Below are 19541 nucleotides of genomic sequence, written 5' to 3'. Positions count from 1 at the left end.
CATGTGATAGAGAAATTTACAAAACTAGATAGTCAAAGGCTGTTCTGCATCTTTTTTAAAGGTTTTTTTTTTTTTTTTTAGATTTTAAAATTTATTTTTAGGTAGAGGAGAAGGGAGGAAGAAATACAGGAAGAGAAACATCAATGTGCGGTTGCCTCTTGTGCACTCCCTGCTGGGGACCTGGCTGGCAACCCAGGTATGTGCCTGACTGGGAATTGAACTGGTGGCCTTTTGGTTTGCAGGCCAGCGCTTAGTCCACTGAGCCATACCAGCCTGGGCTGTTCAGCATCTCTTTTCTTTCTCTTCTTCAAAAGCAATAGGAAGGACCATACTAATGCTTCCCTTTTAGAACCCTTGGATCTCCTGAGGTCCTCTTGGGCTGCTCTTGCTTTCACAAAATCTTGCTGGCCAAAGGCAAGAATTTTTCTCACCTCCACAGTGAAGGTGCTCACACACTTAGTGAAAAGAAAAAAGAAAAGAAAAAAATCCAAATCCATGAACACTCATGCTGTGCTTGGCGGAGACTCTAACTGTTCAGGAGAGGAGCTCCAGCGTCTCACCAGCGGAAGGCTATCTCAGAAGAGTTGGCCATGGTTTTCTCAAAGTCAGATTATCTCCAAATAATTATAAACAGGTAACCTATGCAGCTACATTTTTTGGAAAATAACTCTACAAAATGGGTCATATTTAAAGAATTAAGAACCAAACTCTAGTTATTCCGATGGCCTAAAAATCCTCCTGCCTTGTGGTCACCAGAACAAACCGCGTATACTCTGTAAAACTGGAGAAGCAGCTTTTGGTTGAACATGCCACTTGGATTATGCATACACCTAACTGCTCTAGTGCAGGGTCTCCAGTGTGTACATTTTTATTCTGGCTGCTTATTCTAAGGAGTCTGCTCTGTATATCTTGCCTTAAATAGAACTGTGCAGGTGTAATTAGTTCTATGTCATTGAGGACAGAAGTATCCCTTCTTGAAACCCATCTTCACTCCTGTCCCAGAGAACTAAGAATTTCCTTCAAACTTGGGCCACCCCGTCTATGTAGCTACATAATTAACTATAGAAAACTTTATACAATCTACAAAGCACCGAGAGCTTCTAACAAACAGCCCTCAGGACAACAAAGACGTGACTAAAGTATATTCAATGAAGACGGAAAGTTTACAGCTCTGTCCAAAGGGATCTGGGTCCCAGGGGAACACGCCCTGGACCCGTGACCTTCCGAAACCTGTCTCCACCTGCATTTCTACTTCACTGTCCGTTCACCAGGAACGTTATCTAGCACTCTCACGGGGCTCCTGAGCTCTAGCCATGCCTGCCTGCAGCCCTTCCTCCACACAATCCTTCTGAGCTCATCTCACACCCGCCACTCCACTGTGCAAACTCCACAATGGCCAGCAGGATTAAAACTGGAGCTCCTTCAGTTGGCACACAAGGCCCTTCACGAGCACACTGACCCCTTGCCGATGGTTTATTTGTATACGGCCTCTTTCCGCAACTGTGATGCATGTCCCATAGGGCTGGGTGGCCACTACCTACAACACAGCCTGGTACATAGTTGGGAGCTCCAGAAATTCTCATTAAATGAAGAGCAGACATTCATGCTTCTCTCCTCACCTCTTACCCTCCTGCTCCCTCCCTCACTTCACACCCAGCGCCACCAAACGACCTGCAATTCCCAGGACATGCAGTGCTCTGACGTTTGACGTGTGCCATTCTCACACTCTGAGAGACGTCCTCCCTCTGCCCGGGAGTCTGAGAAACTCCTTCTGGTGCCTCAAGTCTGGGCTCCAGGACCACCTCTGCAGGAACTCTTCCCCTGAGGACCTCACCCACAGACTATCGCCCTCCTGGTCCCCCTCCCTCTGCACGTCTAGAGCCTGCCACACATCGGGGACCCAGCTGGACACTGCCACTGCTCACGGTTCACTGACAGCAGCCCTGCCCCACACTGAAGGCCATGGACTGCGATGTCCACCACTGGCCCCAGCACTAGCAAGGTTCCTGATGTGGCACAGGAACCTCCACAGTCCCAAAGTGAATGAATTAATAAAGGAAACAGTGGCGATGATAAGTGACAGTACACTTATGTACTGCTTCCTACGTGTTAGCTACTGTTCCTAGCACCTTATATGTAAATCACAACTTACTTAATAAATTTAAAAAGTTAAGTGTAAGAATAGATCTAGTTTTATATATCTAGTTTTGGCTTCTTTTTACATGCAAATTAAAGTCTGACAATAATTTTTAAAACAAAGGTATAAATAGAAGATCCCTTCTTTTCTGATGGGTATATAATTTCCATATTGATAGGGGAAAAGCCATTTGATTTAAAGTGATATTTCCCTCCTTGAGACACTACTTCCCCTCTGACATTAGGAAAAAGAACGCTCATGGACCTTGAAAAGATCACCTCTCAACCAGAATTAACATCAAAATAAGAGTGTCTGACCAAACCCCCTGTAGAAAGAATGAACTGAACTAAAACTTATTTCATGAATGAAATTTTTATCCTATGGCTGCTTCTTACTAAATTGATAAATACCTGGCCAGCTTCTGTTATTACCCATGTAAATCACTGACTTACTAGAGTGTCTAGTGGGTGTAATTTCACGAACACATTACTTCGTGAAGGAGGCATGGGTGCGCAGTTCCATCCGCCAGCTACAACACGAAGCTGGAAGTCAGAACCCAAGTTCTGGGTGCATCTGTGATGTCTCGTGGAAAGGGCTCCTCTGCCTGGCTTGGCCACCAACCTTGGGGCAATGAGGAGCAAGTCACTTTGCCTCTCAGAAAGGCTTCCTCTCCTGGAAATGAAAGCAGTAATGCCTGCCCGCCCGCCCTCGCCATGACTGACAGGGTCAAGTGCTGACATGAGGACTTTGAAAACCGTAAAGTAATATACGGATACAAGGTATTACTATTATTCACTGCTACCTGCTTCTGCAACCTCAACTGAATCAAAATTCCTCTCTTCATTTCTGTCTAAGGCAGACATAGGATGAGAGCCTCTTGACCATGTAATAGGAGTGAAAGAATCATCAAAGCCAAGTTAAGAAATGGATCCGCCCCTCCACGGAAGGAAGGTGCTTTGTAAACTACCTCTACTTAATGCAGAGAGGAAAATCAACCCTATTAACAACCGGTCTGAACAGCTAAAGCTAGGCAAATGTGTCCCTTCTCAGTTAACATCACTGAAATAAAATTTTACTGGAAACAAAATAAGTAAAAAAAAATCCCTATTGCACCAACAATTAGCTTCATAATCAGCTTTCAAACAGATACACATTAATGTAGGCCATTGCAAGGATGTATTAAAACAATAAAACTTTTTAAAAACCTAAAACATGAAAAGAAATGGGCCATCAGCTTCTCCTGGGCAGGAACATGCACCCGCCCGGCCCACAGCCGCCTTCCCTCCACACTCCCCTCACTGGCCCCTCGCTCCTCTCACTGCTACTCACCCGAGGTTCAGGTGCTTCAGTTTCTGAAGGCTGCTGATCTGTGTGGGCAGCTCCTCGATCTGGTTATTAAAAAAGTTGAGCACCTCCAAATTCTTCAGTTCTGCTATGTTTGGTGGCACCGCTGCAGAAACACAAATACCAACTGTGAACACAGGAACCGCACCACTCACAAGGGACGCCAGCAACACACAGCACTTCCCTTCCCATGAAAGAGAGTGACTATCTGGTGTGACCATCGAATTCATGGACACTTGTTCTGCGTAGGTTTTTCTTAGGTTGTAACTCACCTTTGAGTAAAAAGGGAAATGTTTCTTCAAAAGCAAAAGGGAATTTTTGTGCCATTACCAGCTTGCGAGTGAATTATTACGAAGCATACAAACTTTCACAATCTTCATACAACATCTAGTATGTGCAACTGCTTCCTTCCTCTTCATTTCCTAGCAGCAAACTCCAAATCCCTTCCTGAGTGTCAATACGTTCATCAAGCTGTTTTGATAATCTGATATGTGAAGAGCTGTTCTCTTCACAATGCATCAACTCACAACAATTGAAGTCTGACCTTAAAGGATGAGATATTCAGTCTCTGACTTTGACCTCTGGCCTTTGTACCTTGAGCAGTACACACACACACACACACACACTATATCAGATTAGCAACAGATCGATGCATTGTTATTATACAGAAATATGAAAACCCGACTCAGTAGCATGATATGAATGCTAGTATGCAGCTCAAAGGTTAACATAAAACAGTAGGGTCCTCCAAGGTTCTTTCTTCCCTTGAGTATGTACCTGCAAATATAAATGTAGAAGAAAATGCATCTCAACACTACAACTCTCAAGTGGTAGCAGAAATACCTCCCACAGACTGTATGTCACATATTCATTTGCTCATTTAAGCTTTCTACAAGACTTTATCGGTCCGGACCTTGCTGCCTACGGTTTAAGCAAACGCCAACACCAAGACCACCCAGACAACTGCAACCCTGCATGTGGCCCTTCGGTACAACACAGAAGATGGTGTCTTCTCGTGTCAGTACATTTACTCCCCATCCCACGAGTCCCCTCTAGGCAATGCTCCTGAAAGCTGAGAAAACCTGGCAGCACCTTTATTGAGAACCACTACAAAGGTGTGTAAAATTCCAAACACACATCTAAAATATTTAGAGAGAGAGCCATTCCAAAAGCTCCAGTGTGAACTCCCAGGGAATAAGTAAAGCCAACAGGCCCACTGCTCAATCAATCCAGTTCGGGCTCATCGCTTTCAGCGTTAGAAAATGTCTAAAGTATCGAGGACCTGACTTCTTTTCGAGGGAAGAAGGCTTGGTAAAAGGTAAGAGAATTGCTTTCATTGGAGGAAGGGACTGTGAAGAATACAAATCATCCTAGACTAAGGCAGGTGGGAAGAGGCAGTGACTGGGACAGAAGGTGAGGAAGGCGTGGACTTGTTACTGCAGTGGCTGGCGGGAGGCAGGCAGACAACAGGGCAGAAGTTAAGGGGACAACCAAGACAGCGGGAACTGCCCCCGAAACCACGCTCCTGGACACCAACATGAATGCGTGTGAGCCCTGCCTATATAATTTGACTGCAACAGCATGTTTTTAGATGTGTACTCATATCTTTTGTGCAGATGAATATTTCTTTTGTGTAAACAATCATAAAGAAAATCGGGCTGTGCCTGCTGAGCCAGCAGGTGTCAGCTCACCTGTTCTAAACCTGGACCACAACGTGTGTGAGCTCCGCAGATGACAACACGTTGCTCAGAGACCCTACCGGTCCTCCCTGTGCCCCCTGCTGCTACCGCAGAGTTGCACTCCCTGCACTCATCTGGTTAGTTCGAGGAGCAATAAAGAAACTTAGTGCAACCAGGAGAAAATGATGATCTCAATTTAGCCACAAACCAAGAATAATGCAGCTAGAATTACTGCCGCCTCCCCAAAGTTACTTTGCCAGTGCAATTAAACGCTGGTCTGAAGGTATCGCCTATTTGACAGAATGAGAGATTATTTCACTCTCCTTGCTAAATCAGTCCAATTTAAAACCACAAATTATGCGAAATGTGATTTAGGGCTTTGTTTTGTGGACACAAACAATAACCCCACATTCAATTTACTAAACCTCTCCCAGCCGTTTGGTGCCCATGTGAATTTTGTGCTTAAAGCTCCATTCAAGCTAGATGAGGGAAAAAGTTACACAGCTAATATTCTCCCTAAAATATATAATTTTTCCCGTGGCCATAGTAAAAAGCAAAAGAAATTAACATTCAGACCTGTCTGGAAAGGATAACATATGTTCTTTTAACCAATATTTGGCGAATGCATATTATGTGCACAGCACCACACTTTTTAGCACCTGGCATTTCAATACTTTGGGGATAAGGTAAGAGAGGCATACTATTTAAAGAAAGCAACCTACAAAAGAAGGAGTATCAGAGCCAATAAATAAAAACAGGCCCAGTGCGTAGAAAACAAACTCACTCCAACAAAACTGTCCATAAAAAATAACCAGCCAACATAACAAGTTGTACAGTAACTAAACCATATACATACATGATGGGAACAATTTATGAAATGCTATTATGAAAAGGCGGCAGCAATATTTCACTGGTCAGAATATTCTGATGGAGTTTTTCAGGTATCGATGTGACACATTGTCAGGAAGAAGTATTTTAAAACATAACTAAACAATGAGCATCAACGTATTTCTTATTGTGTGTTGAGAAGGTTGCTCTTTCACCAATCCATCCAGATTCTGGGACCCCCGCTGTACACATGCAGCCTTCGACAGCGAGGGACTCGCACAGCAAAGGGAGGGCAGTGTGGCATAGGGACACGGGAGTCCCAGCCTGGTCGTCAGAGGCTGGCTCTGGCCTCCCTGACCAGCCTTTAAATTCTGTGTGTCCTCACTCAACTCAACCTCTTCGAGCCTCTGTGTCCTCCAGACTAAAATGAGAAGGCTGGCTTACAACCATTTCTAAGTTCTCTACTGCCTGGCTTTGACATTCTGTGACTCTATGGGCTAGATTATGAAAATCAATGCTATTGATATAAATAATGCAACAAATGGGACCCTCAATTAGGAAGCTCAGCCATGGAGAACTATGCTATGACAAAGAATTTATTTTTGGTTTTTTAGTACCATTTTCTGTCTAGCAATGATGGCTGCTTTAATGTTGAGACTTCAGTTGCTAGATTTGGGAGAAAAGTCCCTAACCACTCTCAGGTGATCCCTGGCTCCCAAATGTCACATTCTTCTCTGGTCACAGGATTGGTCTGTCAGCTCAGAGCTTCCACTATGTTTGAAAAAAGTGACAAAGATCTAAAGATCTTACCCAAAAAACTATGCCCAGAGCCTGGTCTCAAAGTATCTTCTGGCCACCGAAGAATCGGAATGCTATTCTCACTAGAGTTTCTCTATCCGAGAACCCTGCGAGCCCCAGACTCAGCTGGTAGCCCCCGACCTGGTAGAAGCCCAAGTACCTAGCAGGGCTCAGAAGTGGGCGTCAAAAGGAAACTCAGCTAATCTCCTACACTAAAGTTCCTTTTAAAAACTTCCTCCGCAGGAAGCCCCAGGTAGCACTCACTGGACTCAGTGGATAGAGTCGCTCCAACTGTAAGAAACCGTCAGCCTGGCTCCGTTTCTGTCTAACAGCCTGACTTTTCCCGAAGCTTCCATACCTGCCCTCATCAGTCAGACGTACAACAGCACAGCCCCCCGGCGCCACACAGCTGCAGCACAGTCACGGAACCCGTGTAACACTCAGACACATCCTCCCCGACTAGCCAGCAGCAGTGAATGACCTCTCCTCACAGGAGAACCTGCATAACCTACTGTTATAATAATTAGAGATCCATTCTAGAAGCATTTTATTCTGAAATATGAAATTCACAATTCCACAACCAATGAGTTATTTGTAAAGCCTTTTAGGACTTTACCCACACAATAATAAATAGCAGGGTAAGTGCAGCCGCTAGTTAAATTTAAATCTACGTTGGGAATGTAAATTGGTACGGTCCCTTTAAAAAACAGTATGGAGGTTCCTCAAAAAGATAAAAACATGATCCAGCAAATTCACTTGAGTATTTAGCCAAACAACCTAAGTGTCCACTGACACATGAGTGGGTAAATAAAAATGTACTATATATATATATATATGATGGAATATTGTTTAAACAAGAAAGAAAGAGCGAGAGGGCGGGGGGAGAGGGGAGAAGGGAAAGAAAAAAGGGAAGAAAGAAAATCAGAAAATCCTGCCATTTGTGAGATGGGTAGACCTCTGCTAAATGAAAAAGACACACAGAGAAAGTCAAATATTGTATGATCTCACTTATACGTGAAGTTAAAAAAATTTTAAAAACCCACAAACTCACAGAAAAAGAGATAAAATGTGTGGTTACCAGAGTCAGTACTTGGAGGCTGAAGGAACTGAAGACATTTTAAAAATTAATTAATTAGTAATTCAACTGCCTGGTCTTGCTGGCTTGGCAGCCACACGTGGCCCCTGGCGACAGGACTGGGCAGCATGGGTGTGAAACACTGCCATCACCACCCAGATTTCTGCCAGGCAGGGCTGCTTGAGAGCAGTGCACAAACCATCGGGTACGTCACAATTACCGGACTGGGGTCAGGCGTACCATACAGTTTCTGATTAAATAGGTCTGGGGCGGGGCCTTCAACTCTGCCTTTCCAGCAAGTCCCCAGAGGGTGGTGATGCTGCTTGTCTGGGGACAATATTCTGGTTCAGAAAACTTTTAACTCACTGGTGACATCGAAATCATTAACCTAATAGGCATATCCTTTACCCCACACGACAATGCTGAATAAGATCATAATAATCAACCTTACCCAAGCTAAAACTCCTCTGTCTCATCAGTGACCTACTGAGCCTGCACATGGATAAAAGGGAACAGAAACAAAAGACAAAAGACAATCTAGGTGGCCAACGCACCCAACCTTGGGGCTGCCTTCCGGTGCACTTTCACTTCCCCACACAGATCTTTATGGTGAATCAGCATGGCGTAGAACGGGCAGTGCTGAAGGGGAAAGGAAACACTGACTCCCCTAGCCCTCCGAATTAAGTTACTCTGCAGCAACCCCATCGCGCCCGAGTGTGCTCACATGGCAAGGTGCCATCTGCTGTACTCTTGGCCTTCGAAACATGGAGGCTAACTGCAGAATGCGGGGTGACCGTGGCAGCACAGACAGACCAGCTGGATGCATCCCATTGGGGCTTTTTGAGCAAAAGCAAGCACCTTGTGGCCCCCGAGGCAGAGAAACAAAACTGTGAAAAGTGACAGGCTCTGGGAGCAGTAGGCACCATGCAAAACATAAGGACAGACGCTCGCCTGCAAGCAGCCCCGCCTGCATGCGGCCCACGGAAGGGCCGGTGGGGCACGCATGGGTCTCCAGAGCCATATGGTCAGCACCAGCAGCCAGCTCCTCTTCAGCCACAAGAAGCTGGTAATAGACCAGGCACCATGTTTCCACCCACGGCTGCTGGGAAGCCAGAAACTGCGCAGAACACATGCACGTTTTTGTCATAAGCACGTGCAGGGTGAACTCCATTACCACTCCCAGCAAACTTGTGAGTAGTCCAACTATTTCGACAGAAGCACCCAGACTGTTTTGAGCTCTGGTAGTTCCTGTAAAGGAAAGGTGCTAGGCTGGTGCATGAAAACCAGGGAACCCTGCTCCCCATATGCCTCTTTGGAAAACCGTATTTTGGGGTTCACCCATTGCCTCCCTCATGTGAAACCAAGGGATGGCAAAGCTCCCCTGTGCAAGGACAGGAACCCTTACTGGGAGCTGAAGGCTGACGGCAGCACGTGACCCGGCGGTGGACTTCTTCCCTGCTGCTTGGGCTTCTTTCCAAAGTGCCACAGACCCATGGGTCAACCCAGGCCAAAGACACCGGAGATGGGATAAGGTAAAGCAAAATGCAGTGAACAGCACAGCTGCCCCGAACAGGGCACACTTATATTACATATAGGAGACTTCTGTCTGTGGTAACACAGAAATATGCCTGGTCAGATTTTTATATGCTTCTGTTGCTTTAAAATATTTTTTAATTTAAAATGCTTTACAATTTTCCCTTTTAAAAATATCTTTAACAGAGAAGAATAAAGTAACAAGGGGGTATGGCAGAGGATATTAAAATGAGGCTGGGAGTTTAGATTCCGAAGTTACACTGCTAACAACAAAGTGATTACGAAAATTACAAAAAACATGGGAATACATGAAAATGAGTGAGATTATTCATTGCAGACACAGTGGAGGGAGAAACAGCAGTTCAGAGAAAACGGTGAAAGCAAACACTGGTTTGCCCCATGTGTGCTGAAGAGGTCACTGGATCACAGCCACCCCCAGGGCCCTGAATGAGGCAAGGCAGGAAGGGGCCAAGGTAACAGAAAGTATATACGGTATGACTCGAGACACTGTCATCCAGAGTGAAAGGACAGTCCTTTTAATCCTTAGCCACAATGGCTAGAAGACATCAGTCTATTCACACCACAGAGGCGATGTCTAGACTAATTATACAGATGCCAATTCTTTTAGTCAATGAGGAATCACAGTCTTGAATGCCATTTTAATGATTACATGTGAAAGAAGAAACTCTTCATTCTCACATACAAATAATTATGCTCTTCAGAATTTTATATGGAAAAAAGTACATTTGTACTTATAGTGATCAGCTACTTTTGTTTTGTGGCCAAAAAACATAAGGTAAATAGTGAACTGATTATATCTTAGCATAAGAATTTGAAGTTCAAAAGAATCCTAATAATAAGTAACTTTGCAGGGTTTATGGAATTTCCCCCAAAGCGGGTATTAAAACAGTGAATTAAAGTAGTTTTGGGTTATTTAAAAACATAAAGTTTATGAAACAGTAAAGCAAATTCTCATTTAATATGATCTGCATGGTCCTCATGGTAAAAATAAAATGGTAAAATATCTAAACATCTACCAAATAAGGGCCAGTATCCCCAAATATTTGTTAGCTTTATGAATGACCAAAGTAATGCTACTTCCAGTTACTCAGCAGTGTTTACTGAGCACCCACAACTGCAAGTACATTGTATCCTATCACAAGCTTCCTAAGATTCTGCAGCTTGAGTAATTTTAACCAAAGATATTCAACCTATTCCACTACAAAAAAAAATAAAACATACTGCTCTTTCAGCAACAGTGAAAATAATCAATTATACAAAAATTAGGGGGGAAGTTACAAACAAGCACTAGGCAGATTTTATAGCATAAAGTCGAACATGCAAAAATATATGTCCCTGGGCTATAAAAAGTGTGCGTGCAGAGCCAAACACGTCTCCTACAAAGCTGACAAGCACGGATTTCTGCTCCTCTGAGGTTGCAAAAGTTAGTTAACATCTGAGTCTGCATTGAACTCCCCAGAGAGAACTGAAAAATGGCCCCCACGACCTTCAGGAGGACCTCCGAACCCCAGACTCCCGCAGGAGCACACGGCTGGAACCACACTCCGCGCTCAGGCACTGCCCTGCCGGCCCGGCCACACGCCGCCCGCTGAACAGCTCTCCTTTGGGAGCAGGTTCAGAGAAGCAGCCCTAAGAGGAAACACAGCGGCATTGGATGGCCCGGAAGGAAGTGACATCTACTGAAGGGCATGAAGTGGACAGCAGCTCCTCTAGGAGAAATGCCTGACAAGTTCTGAAACACTGGGAAGAGCAAGAAGCGAGAGGAGAACACAGAAAACTCCCCTCTAACAACAGGGTGCACGCTCGGGGTCATAAAAGAGCTCTCTAAGCTCTTAAATAAATAAGTATAATTGTAATACATTATTTTATACCTACAAGCTCTCAATTCTTGATTATTAACATTAAGAGGCAGGCAGTAAACAAGTCAAATTCTCACATGCCCACACGCCCTGCCAATAGTCCCAGCCTTCTTTCACAGCTAAGATTCATTTCAGCAAGAGGCCACGCTGGGTTGCTTCGCTTCCTTCCTCACCTTATGTTTCAACGCTGAGAAAGGAAGTAATTACACGAGGAAAGAAGGAGGGACGGGGGTGGAGGAAGATGCCTGGTGTTGGAGAAATCCACGCAGCAGATTTGTTAAGTCCCCCTCCAACAACAGCAACTATGCCTTTGAACCTTAGGAATTCTTCTTGCTCTTCTATTTGAATAAGTAACGACCCAGGGCCAAAGCTTAGCACATGGATCTCCTACATTTGCCTCGGGCTGTTAAAACTGAACATACACACCACTGGCAGAGGCAGCAGGGGAACGGCAGGCTGGGAAGCCGTAAGCCCCCGACCCCGCCTTCCAGCTCTCCTTACTTCACTACTTGAAGCATTTTGCTCTTGCCAGACAGAGGAGGGTATCAATAACGGGAGTTCTTTGCTCCCCATCCTTCACCCTGATGTCATGGTATGTGTGGAGTGTGGTCCTCCAAAGTCTGTAAGTTGTGAGGTGCCTTAACTTTACCCTCCACAGTACTGGTTCAGGGGGCTTCAGGGAGAAAGGTAAGAATGCATCTCAATTTCTTAAAGAAAGAGCAAGGTTTGGAGGGGGGCAATCATTTCCAATCAGAGAAGAATCAGGTGATTAGAACAGAGAATGTGCAAGCAGGAAAAAAGGGCTAAAGAAACAGCAAAAAACTAGACAAAAAGAGGGTTCACCGAAAATAGCTGGAAAAAAAAGTCCATGAGTTTAACCAGTGGTCAATCATATCAGAGTGGTGTTTTGTCCTATTAAGTGACAAACAGAAAGAAAAACTGAAATGGAAAAGAGACTCTCAAGGTTTTACTGAAGTTTAAAAAGTCATATAATATGTAATATTTTATATTATATATAATTATACATGTATATGTAATACATTTGTATTCTACTCAAGGTTGCAAATTTTTATTTAGACTCTTACTAAACTTCCAATCAAGATGGCGGCCTAGGCAGACACGGCTTGCCTCTTCACACAACCCCATCAAAATTGCAACTAAACTATAGAACAATCAACACTTAGAACTGTCAGATATTTAGCTGAATGGAAGTCTGCCAACTACGGAATTAAAGAAACCACATCCATCCAGACTGGAAGGGGAGGGTGCAGACATGGAACTCGCTAGTCCCTCACCCATGTATGGTGGATCAAAATTCAGGAGGGATATCACAGTAGTGAGGAGACCCAGCCCCACACCAGGCCCCCTAGCCCAGGGTTCCAGTGACAGGAAGATAAGTCCCCACAACTACTGGCTTCAAAAACCAGCAGGGATTGAGTCAGAAGAAACTTCTGGAGCCCCAACCAGTTCTTCTTAAAGAACCCACACATGGACTCACCTGCACAGACTCACTCCCTCTGAGCTCCAGCACTAGAGTAGCAGCTTGAAAGGCACCAGTGGTACACAGGGAGAAACTGAAGTGTCTGGCATCAAGGCAAGCAAGGTCATTGTCCCTTTTCTATACCCTCCTCCCATGGTGCTGGCAAGCTGGTGCCATATCTGAGACTTCATCAACCTGGCTAACACTGTCTGACCCATCTTAGAGATCACCAGAGACTCTGTCCCATCCAACTTATGGGCCCACCCAAGATGCTTTTCCATATGAATGGCTGGTCTTGGCTTGGCCTCACAACTTCCTAAATCTTTTCAAACAAGCAACACCTAGCCTCAGTGAGACCCAAGCCTGATACAAGCAGCAGCCAGCCCAGATTCACAGCTCAGCTTGGCTACACCCAGGAATCTTACAGCTCAGCACAAGTAGCAGCCACCTCAGACTGCTTTATAGCTCAGGAAGGGTGAACCCAGGCAAAACACAGATAGGGGCTGGCCTTGGCCTGCACCACCCAGGGAAACCCCGAGGCTAGCCCACCCAGTGGATTGCTACAAACCACACAGGAACACCACCACCTTGCCCCCGCAGAGCTGATCCTTCACAGAGGGCAGAGGTTGGTGGTCAGTGGCCACAGCCAGTCCTTGCAGCTGACTGATATGGGTAAATCCCTCCCACTGATCTGCCAACAGCAACCAAGGCTCAACTACAAGAGGAGGTGTAGTCAGCCCACACAAAGGTCACACTTCTAGCACCCAGCTTGGATGATAGGGGAGGCTATCCCACTGGACCCTACAGGACACCTACTACATTAGACCATGCTACCAAGACAGAGTCAAAGCAGCTCTACCTAATACATAGAAACACACACGGGGAGGCTGCCAAAATGAGGAGACAAAGAAACATGGCCCAAATGAGAGAACAGATAAAAATTCCAGGAAAAGAGCTAAATGAAATGAAGATAAGCAATCTATCAGATGTAGAGGTCAAACCCTGGTTATAAGGATGTTCAAGGAACTTAGTGAGGACCTCAGTAGCATAAAAAAGATCCAGTCAGAAACAAAGGACGCAGTAGTTGAAATAAAGTATAATTTACAGGGAAACAACAGTAGAGTGGATGAAGCCGAGATCAAATTAATGAGATGGAAGGAAGCAAAAAGAATCAATCAGAACAAGAAGAAAAAAGAATCCCCCTCAAAATGAGGATAGTATAAGCAGCCTCTGGGACAACTTCAATAGGTCCAACATCAGCATCTTAAGGTTGCCAGAAAGAGAAGAGAAAGAGCAAGACACTGATAATCTATTTGAAAAAATACTGAAAAAAAAAACCCTCCCTAATTTGATGATGAAAACAGACATGGAAGTCCAGGAAGCTCAGAGAGGCCCAAACAAGACGGATGCAAAGAGGCCCACTCCAAGATACATCATAATTAAAATGCCAAAGGTTAAAGATAAAGAGAGAATCTTAAAAGCAGCAAGAGAAAAGCAGGTAATTACCTACAAAAGATTTCCCATAAGCTGGTTAGCTGATTTCTCAAAAGATACTTTGCAGGCTAGAAGGAACTGACAAGAAGTATTCAAATTCATGAACAGCAGGGACCCAGCAAAGCTATCATTTAGAATCAAAGGGCAGATAAAGAGCTTCCCAGACAAGAAAAAACTAAAGGAGTTCATCATCACCAAATTATTATTATATGAAATGTTAAAGGGACTTATTTAAGAAGAAGAACATCAAAACTATGAACCATAAAACGGCAAAAAATGCCTATCTATCAACAATTGAATCTAAAAAAACAAACAAACAAACAAAGCCCTGGTTGGTGTGGCTCAGTGGTTGAGTGCCGACCTTTGAACCAAAGGGCTGCTGGTTCAATTCCCAGTCAGTACATATGCCTGGGTTGCAGGCCAGGTCCCCCAAGAAAAGCAACCACACACTGATGTTTCTCTCCCCCTCTTTCTCTCTGCCTTCCCCTTGCTCTAAAAATAAATAAAAATCTTTCAAAAAATAAATAAAAAACAAATGAAGCAAACAATAAGAACAGAGACAGAATCATGCTTACGGACAGCATTTTGATGGTTGCCGGATGGGAGGGAGGGAGGGAGGGGGAGTGACTGAAGAGGTGAGGGGATTAAGAGGTACAAATAGTTGCAGAATAGCCTGGGGGATATAAAGTAAATACAGGAAATGGAGTAGCCGAAGAACTTACACACACGACCCAGGGACATGAACAATGGAGGGGGGATGGCCTGAGGGGGTTGGAGGGGGTGTTGCATTGAGGGGAGCAAAGAAGGAAAAATCAGGACAACTGTCATATAATTTAAAATATTTATTTTATTTTAAATTTTTAATTTAAGCAGGTAAATTAAGTGGAACTTATGAATATTTTTAAAAAACTACCAAGAATGCCAGTCAGAGAAAGACAAATACCATATGATTGTACTCATATGTGGAATGTAATGAACAAACTGAACTAACGTGGAAAATGGAACAGACTCACAGAGAGCAGCTGACGGCTCTGGGGGGAGGGGTGGGTATGGGGGGTTGGGTAGTGGGTGTAGGGATCTAGCAAAAAGGAACCAGGACTCATGGACACGGACAACAGTGTGGTGATTGTGGGGGGAGGGGTGTGCCTGGTGGTAGAGGAGGGGATAAAGGGGATAAATGGTAATGGAAAAAACACAATACAATTTTTTTAAAAAATGAATTTCACATTACATTAAATATCACCTTTTTAAAGCTTTATATAAATTTCCAGGAAACATCTTCTTGAAGAAATAGCATCAGTGTATGCACACTGCAATTAGAGTAAGACAAAAGTAGGTTTAGAATTGTTCATAGGAAAAATAATACCACAATGAATAAATAAGAATAAACTCTGTGTTCTGCATAATCGCAACTGTAAACCTACCTTTGCCCCACCCTGTACATTAATATTACCTTTCTCCTGTTATAGGGTTTCTGATTCTGAGCTACGTGTAGCCCCAAAGACTTCATGGATAATTTTAAAAGGATCCACAAGCTTGTTGAAATTAAATCCATTCTGTGCACATTTCTAGGGATCATGAACTCAGCTTTCACCGTACTCTTTAAAAAGGTCAGTGACTTACAAAATGAAGAGAAAAGCTGCTCTAGAAGAAGACTGTATACAGGTAAGCACTGCACCTCGCAGGGTATCACCTCCTCCTGGACTCCACACTCCACGCTGTGTACACACACACACACACACACGTTATCTAGGACAAACTGTCAACAGATGACATAGATATACATTTTTGCTATTAAATCAATTCCGTTTGAAAGTTCTATTACAAATGGTAAGGGAAACCCTTTTGACATAGACTCCCCCAAATGACCTAGTTATGACTTGGAAAAGGACAGGTTCAATCTGCCCCCACATTATTTTTTCCACAGCCTACCAGCATTCTGAAATTCTCACAACTGAAGTGTCTCATTTAGAAATACACAGTGGAAGGGTTAATACATCACACAGCCAGCTTCCTCTTAGCACAGACCAGGATGCCAAGAAAAGGGATTCTAGAAGAGGTCCACTGTGGTTGGTGGGACTGGCAAGAAAGAGATTAAGGCACTGCAGTCTCTGAGCTGAGGACACAATGCCATCGAGAGCCAGCTTCGCCAGCTTCACCCATCGACCTTAGAGTGGGCTGGTTCTGGACTACAGGATCAGCAGATTCATTCATGGGATGATGTTGCATGCTTACCTTCTAAAACCAGAAATAACGCCAAACTGCCAATTGCAGGCAGCATTCTATGATAACCTACCCACTGGTAGGTACCATCAATAGCTACTGTGTAATTCATGGCTGTCAGACTCAAAAATGCTACGTATATATTTTTTCAAACCCAACCTTTCAAATGATGACATGGTAAGAAACTGCTAAATGTATACAAATTTAAAAAATAAGCTATTGATCAAAGCCTCTGTATTATAAATACATTTATACTTTGTTAAAATGCAAACGGCAAGTTGTTTTGACATTGTCACAAGATAAATTCATAACACAGAGATGATTTATTTTGCATATTCCCCCTCATAGTTTAATTTCATACAAGCCATGAACAAGAACTTTTGCATAAGGTATGACAAATAATCTATGAAAGAGGAAATAACTAGAGACTTTGGAACAGGAAGGTGTTGAAAGACTGGTGAAGGTCATTCTTATGAATTGGGATACGTAAGTTTTCTCATTCATCTCAACAATCTATTATGTCTGTAGGAAAGCATTTCATTTATTATGCTTGGAAAAAAACTGCTTAATTTTTTCATTACAATTGGGTCTGCATATTTTGAGAATGCATTATTTTATGTAGATCATGGTGCTTAATTCATTTATAGTAACACTTATGGAAATCCCATCAATATATACCATCTGCATAAAATTTTAAAACATTATATTAATTTGTATTTAGAACATTCTCTTTGATAAAAAATTATTGAAATCACTAAAAAACCTAGCATTTCTTGTTCACTGTAATTTCAAATTCATACACCAGCTAAGTAATAGGAAATAATGTGTTTTAAAAAACACACGTTTTGCCATAAAACTTAAGTTTACTGCCTGCCTGGCCATTTCCGATATGTTAAATGACAAGCTGTGGTCACAATAAGGCCTGAAACTGCAGGCAAACCTGCTAATACCTCAAAAAAAGATTTCACATGGCAGTTAAAAGTTCAAAGTATAAAGCTAAACTACTACACTCATGAAAGGTTATGAAAGGTTTACACAAAGCTGGCTGCTCAGTGTTTGCACAGAGCAAAAAAATATGCTTTGTATTTCTTTCATGAAATGATGAGTGCTTAACCCTCAATATGAATGGGTCACAAAATGAAAAATATTGTTATGTTTAATGTTCTAGCAATATCTATACATGGGCTTTGCTGTAAGAGTAGAATTATTTTTAATATTAAGAAACCTTCACATTAAAAGCTTAATGCCCAGAGATAGTTTTATCATTGATGCAGAATGTAATTCATTTTATAAGGTACAGTACTCTTTCCTACATAGTGTATTTGGTAGAAGAATCAGTATAAATATGCACAAAATTCACATTTTCCTGAGCTTTATATGGCTATTTTTAAATTACAATGTGGTTACATATATATGTGTGTGTATACTTTAAAATATATATATATTTTTAACTTTTTATATATTTTAAATACATATTTTTAAACTTTCTTCCACCTCACATATACTTAATAAAAATACTACAAAAAGCAATAAAATCTTTCCAATTTAAAGACATTGGAAAAGATTCTAACTTGAGAAAGTAGCCATAGCAAACACTGAAAATGATATGTAAAAATGAATGTAAAATTATAGGAGCAAAACAGAAAAATAACATAGTTCCTTATAGGATGGTCTACTTTAATTATGCTAAACTGCACTATGTAAATGAAAAGAGCAACATGCCCTGTTGAATAGAGCTGAAGAGCTTTCAAAAAATTTCATCTGATGCAATTTTGGTTTTTAATATTTAGTAGTTAGGCACAAGACCTGAGGGGGAAAAATACCTACCTCAACAGTGACCTCTAGTGGACAAGTGTTAAAATGGCTATCTCCAAAAAAAACCCACAAAACTTTAAGACTGAAATGAAATAGGAAAACATTTATAAAATTAACACTTCCAAACACCATAAGGGGCAGGGGTCAGATTAAAGGTTTAAAAAAAAAATCTTAGCTAACACTGGCTCGTAGGAGGGTAATCACAAAGGCAGGGTGCAGGAGCTGGGCAGAGACAGAGGAAGACAGACTTTGGAGTAACTGTGTTCCCTCTTTAGAAACCCAAAACCAGAACTTGGGTGTATCATCTCCATCCACTGGGACTTGGCACAACTCATCACCTACCAATCCGCTACCCACCTGTATTAGCAGAACACCTAGTGCATGTTCACCATGCTTTGGGCACTTTTGTGGGAGTGAGGGCATCAGACGGGGCTCCTCACATCAAGGAACATAACATATAACATACAGTTAATCATATGAAGAACTTAGCCAATAATTTCGGACCTTAAATATGTATATAAAACTAACTTTAAGTGAAGGAGTAACAGGCCCAGAAGCCATGAGACACAGAGTAAACGAAGGCCCACGAGGTCACAGGCAGAAGCGGCACCTGTGGCTCCTTATGGCAGCAGTCTGCCCTACCTGCGGACTGTCAGGTGCCCGTGAGGAGTGCCGTCCCAGCACGTCATTCCTCAAGTCTGAAAGGGCCCCAGTAACTCCAAAGGTGCTATGACACCGGCTGCAGGGACACAGGTAGTTTCTTTAGAACGCTCACTGTCCAGTGAGTTTGAAATGAGCCCAGGAGTTAGAAATGGAAGTCTGCACACCTGCTCAAGTCCCCATCCGGGGAAGGCTGAAGACACCAGAAACCGCGGGTTCCCACCCGACCACTTCTCCTCAGGCCAGCTTTGCCTCCCCATCATCAACTGCTTCCTTCTATCAAATGGTTTATATAGGTAATTACTGGGAAGCCACTATGTGCTTGGCAAGAATAGGATAAGAAAGAAGACAAGGACATAGTCCTGCTTTCAATAAAGCCTAAGATGTATTTGGAGAGAAAGAAGAAACAAGAAGCAATAAAAGAACAAGGAAATGCAACACTAGTGTGAACAGTCTAAGAACAGCAGGAGTTTGCAGAAGAAAGATTTCGAGTTGGCCAGGACAGTCGGGGAGTCTGGAGCGGAGGATCAGAGCAAGACGTCTGCAGAGTAGAAGAGAGGGGGCAGGGCGGCCTGGAACAGAGCAGGGCTAGGCA

At 43.1% G+C, this 19541-nt stretch overlaps 1 protein-coding gene across 2 annotated transcripts in view; it reads right to left on the bottom strand.

The window, feature by feature from the left end:
- The window catches only part of RSU1 (Ras suppressor protein 1), a 183275-nt gene that overhangs the window by 137691 nt on the left and 26043 nt on the right, over positions 1–19541 (bottom strand). For both annotated transcript variants that reach the window (XM_037161697.2, XM_037161696.2), the window contains one exon: positions 3467–3587. In XM_037161697.2, coding sequence (XP_037017592.1) covers positions 3467–3587 — 121 coding nt within the window. The remainder of the gene's footprint in view (positions 1–3466; positions 3588–19541) is intronic.

The sequence above is a fragment of the Artibeus jamaicensis genome, unplaced genomic scaffold (assembly GCF_021234435.1).
Source record: "Artibeus jamaicensis isolate MK-2021 breed Jamaican fruit bat unplaced genomic scaffold, CSHL_Jam_final contig_426, whole genome shotgun sequence".
Lineage (NCBI taxonomy): Eukaryota > Metazoa > Chordata > Mammalia > Chiroptera > Phyllostomidae > Artibeus > Artibeus jamaicensis.
Note: the sequence above shows the minus strand (reverse complement) of the source record. Positions and strands in the feature narration are given on the sequence as shown.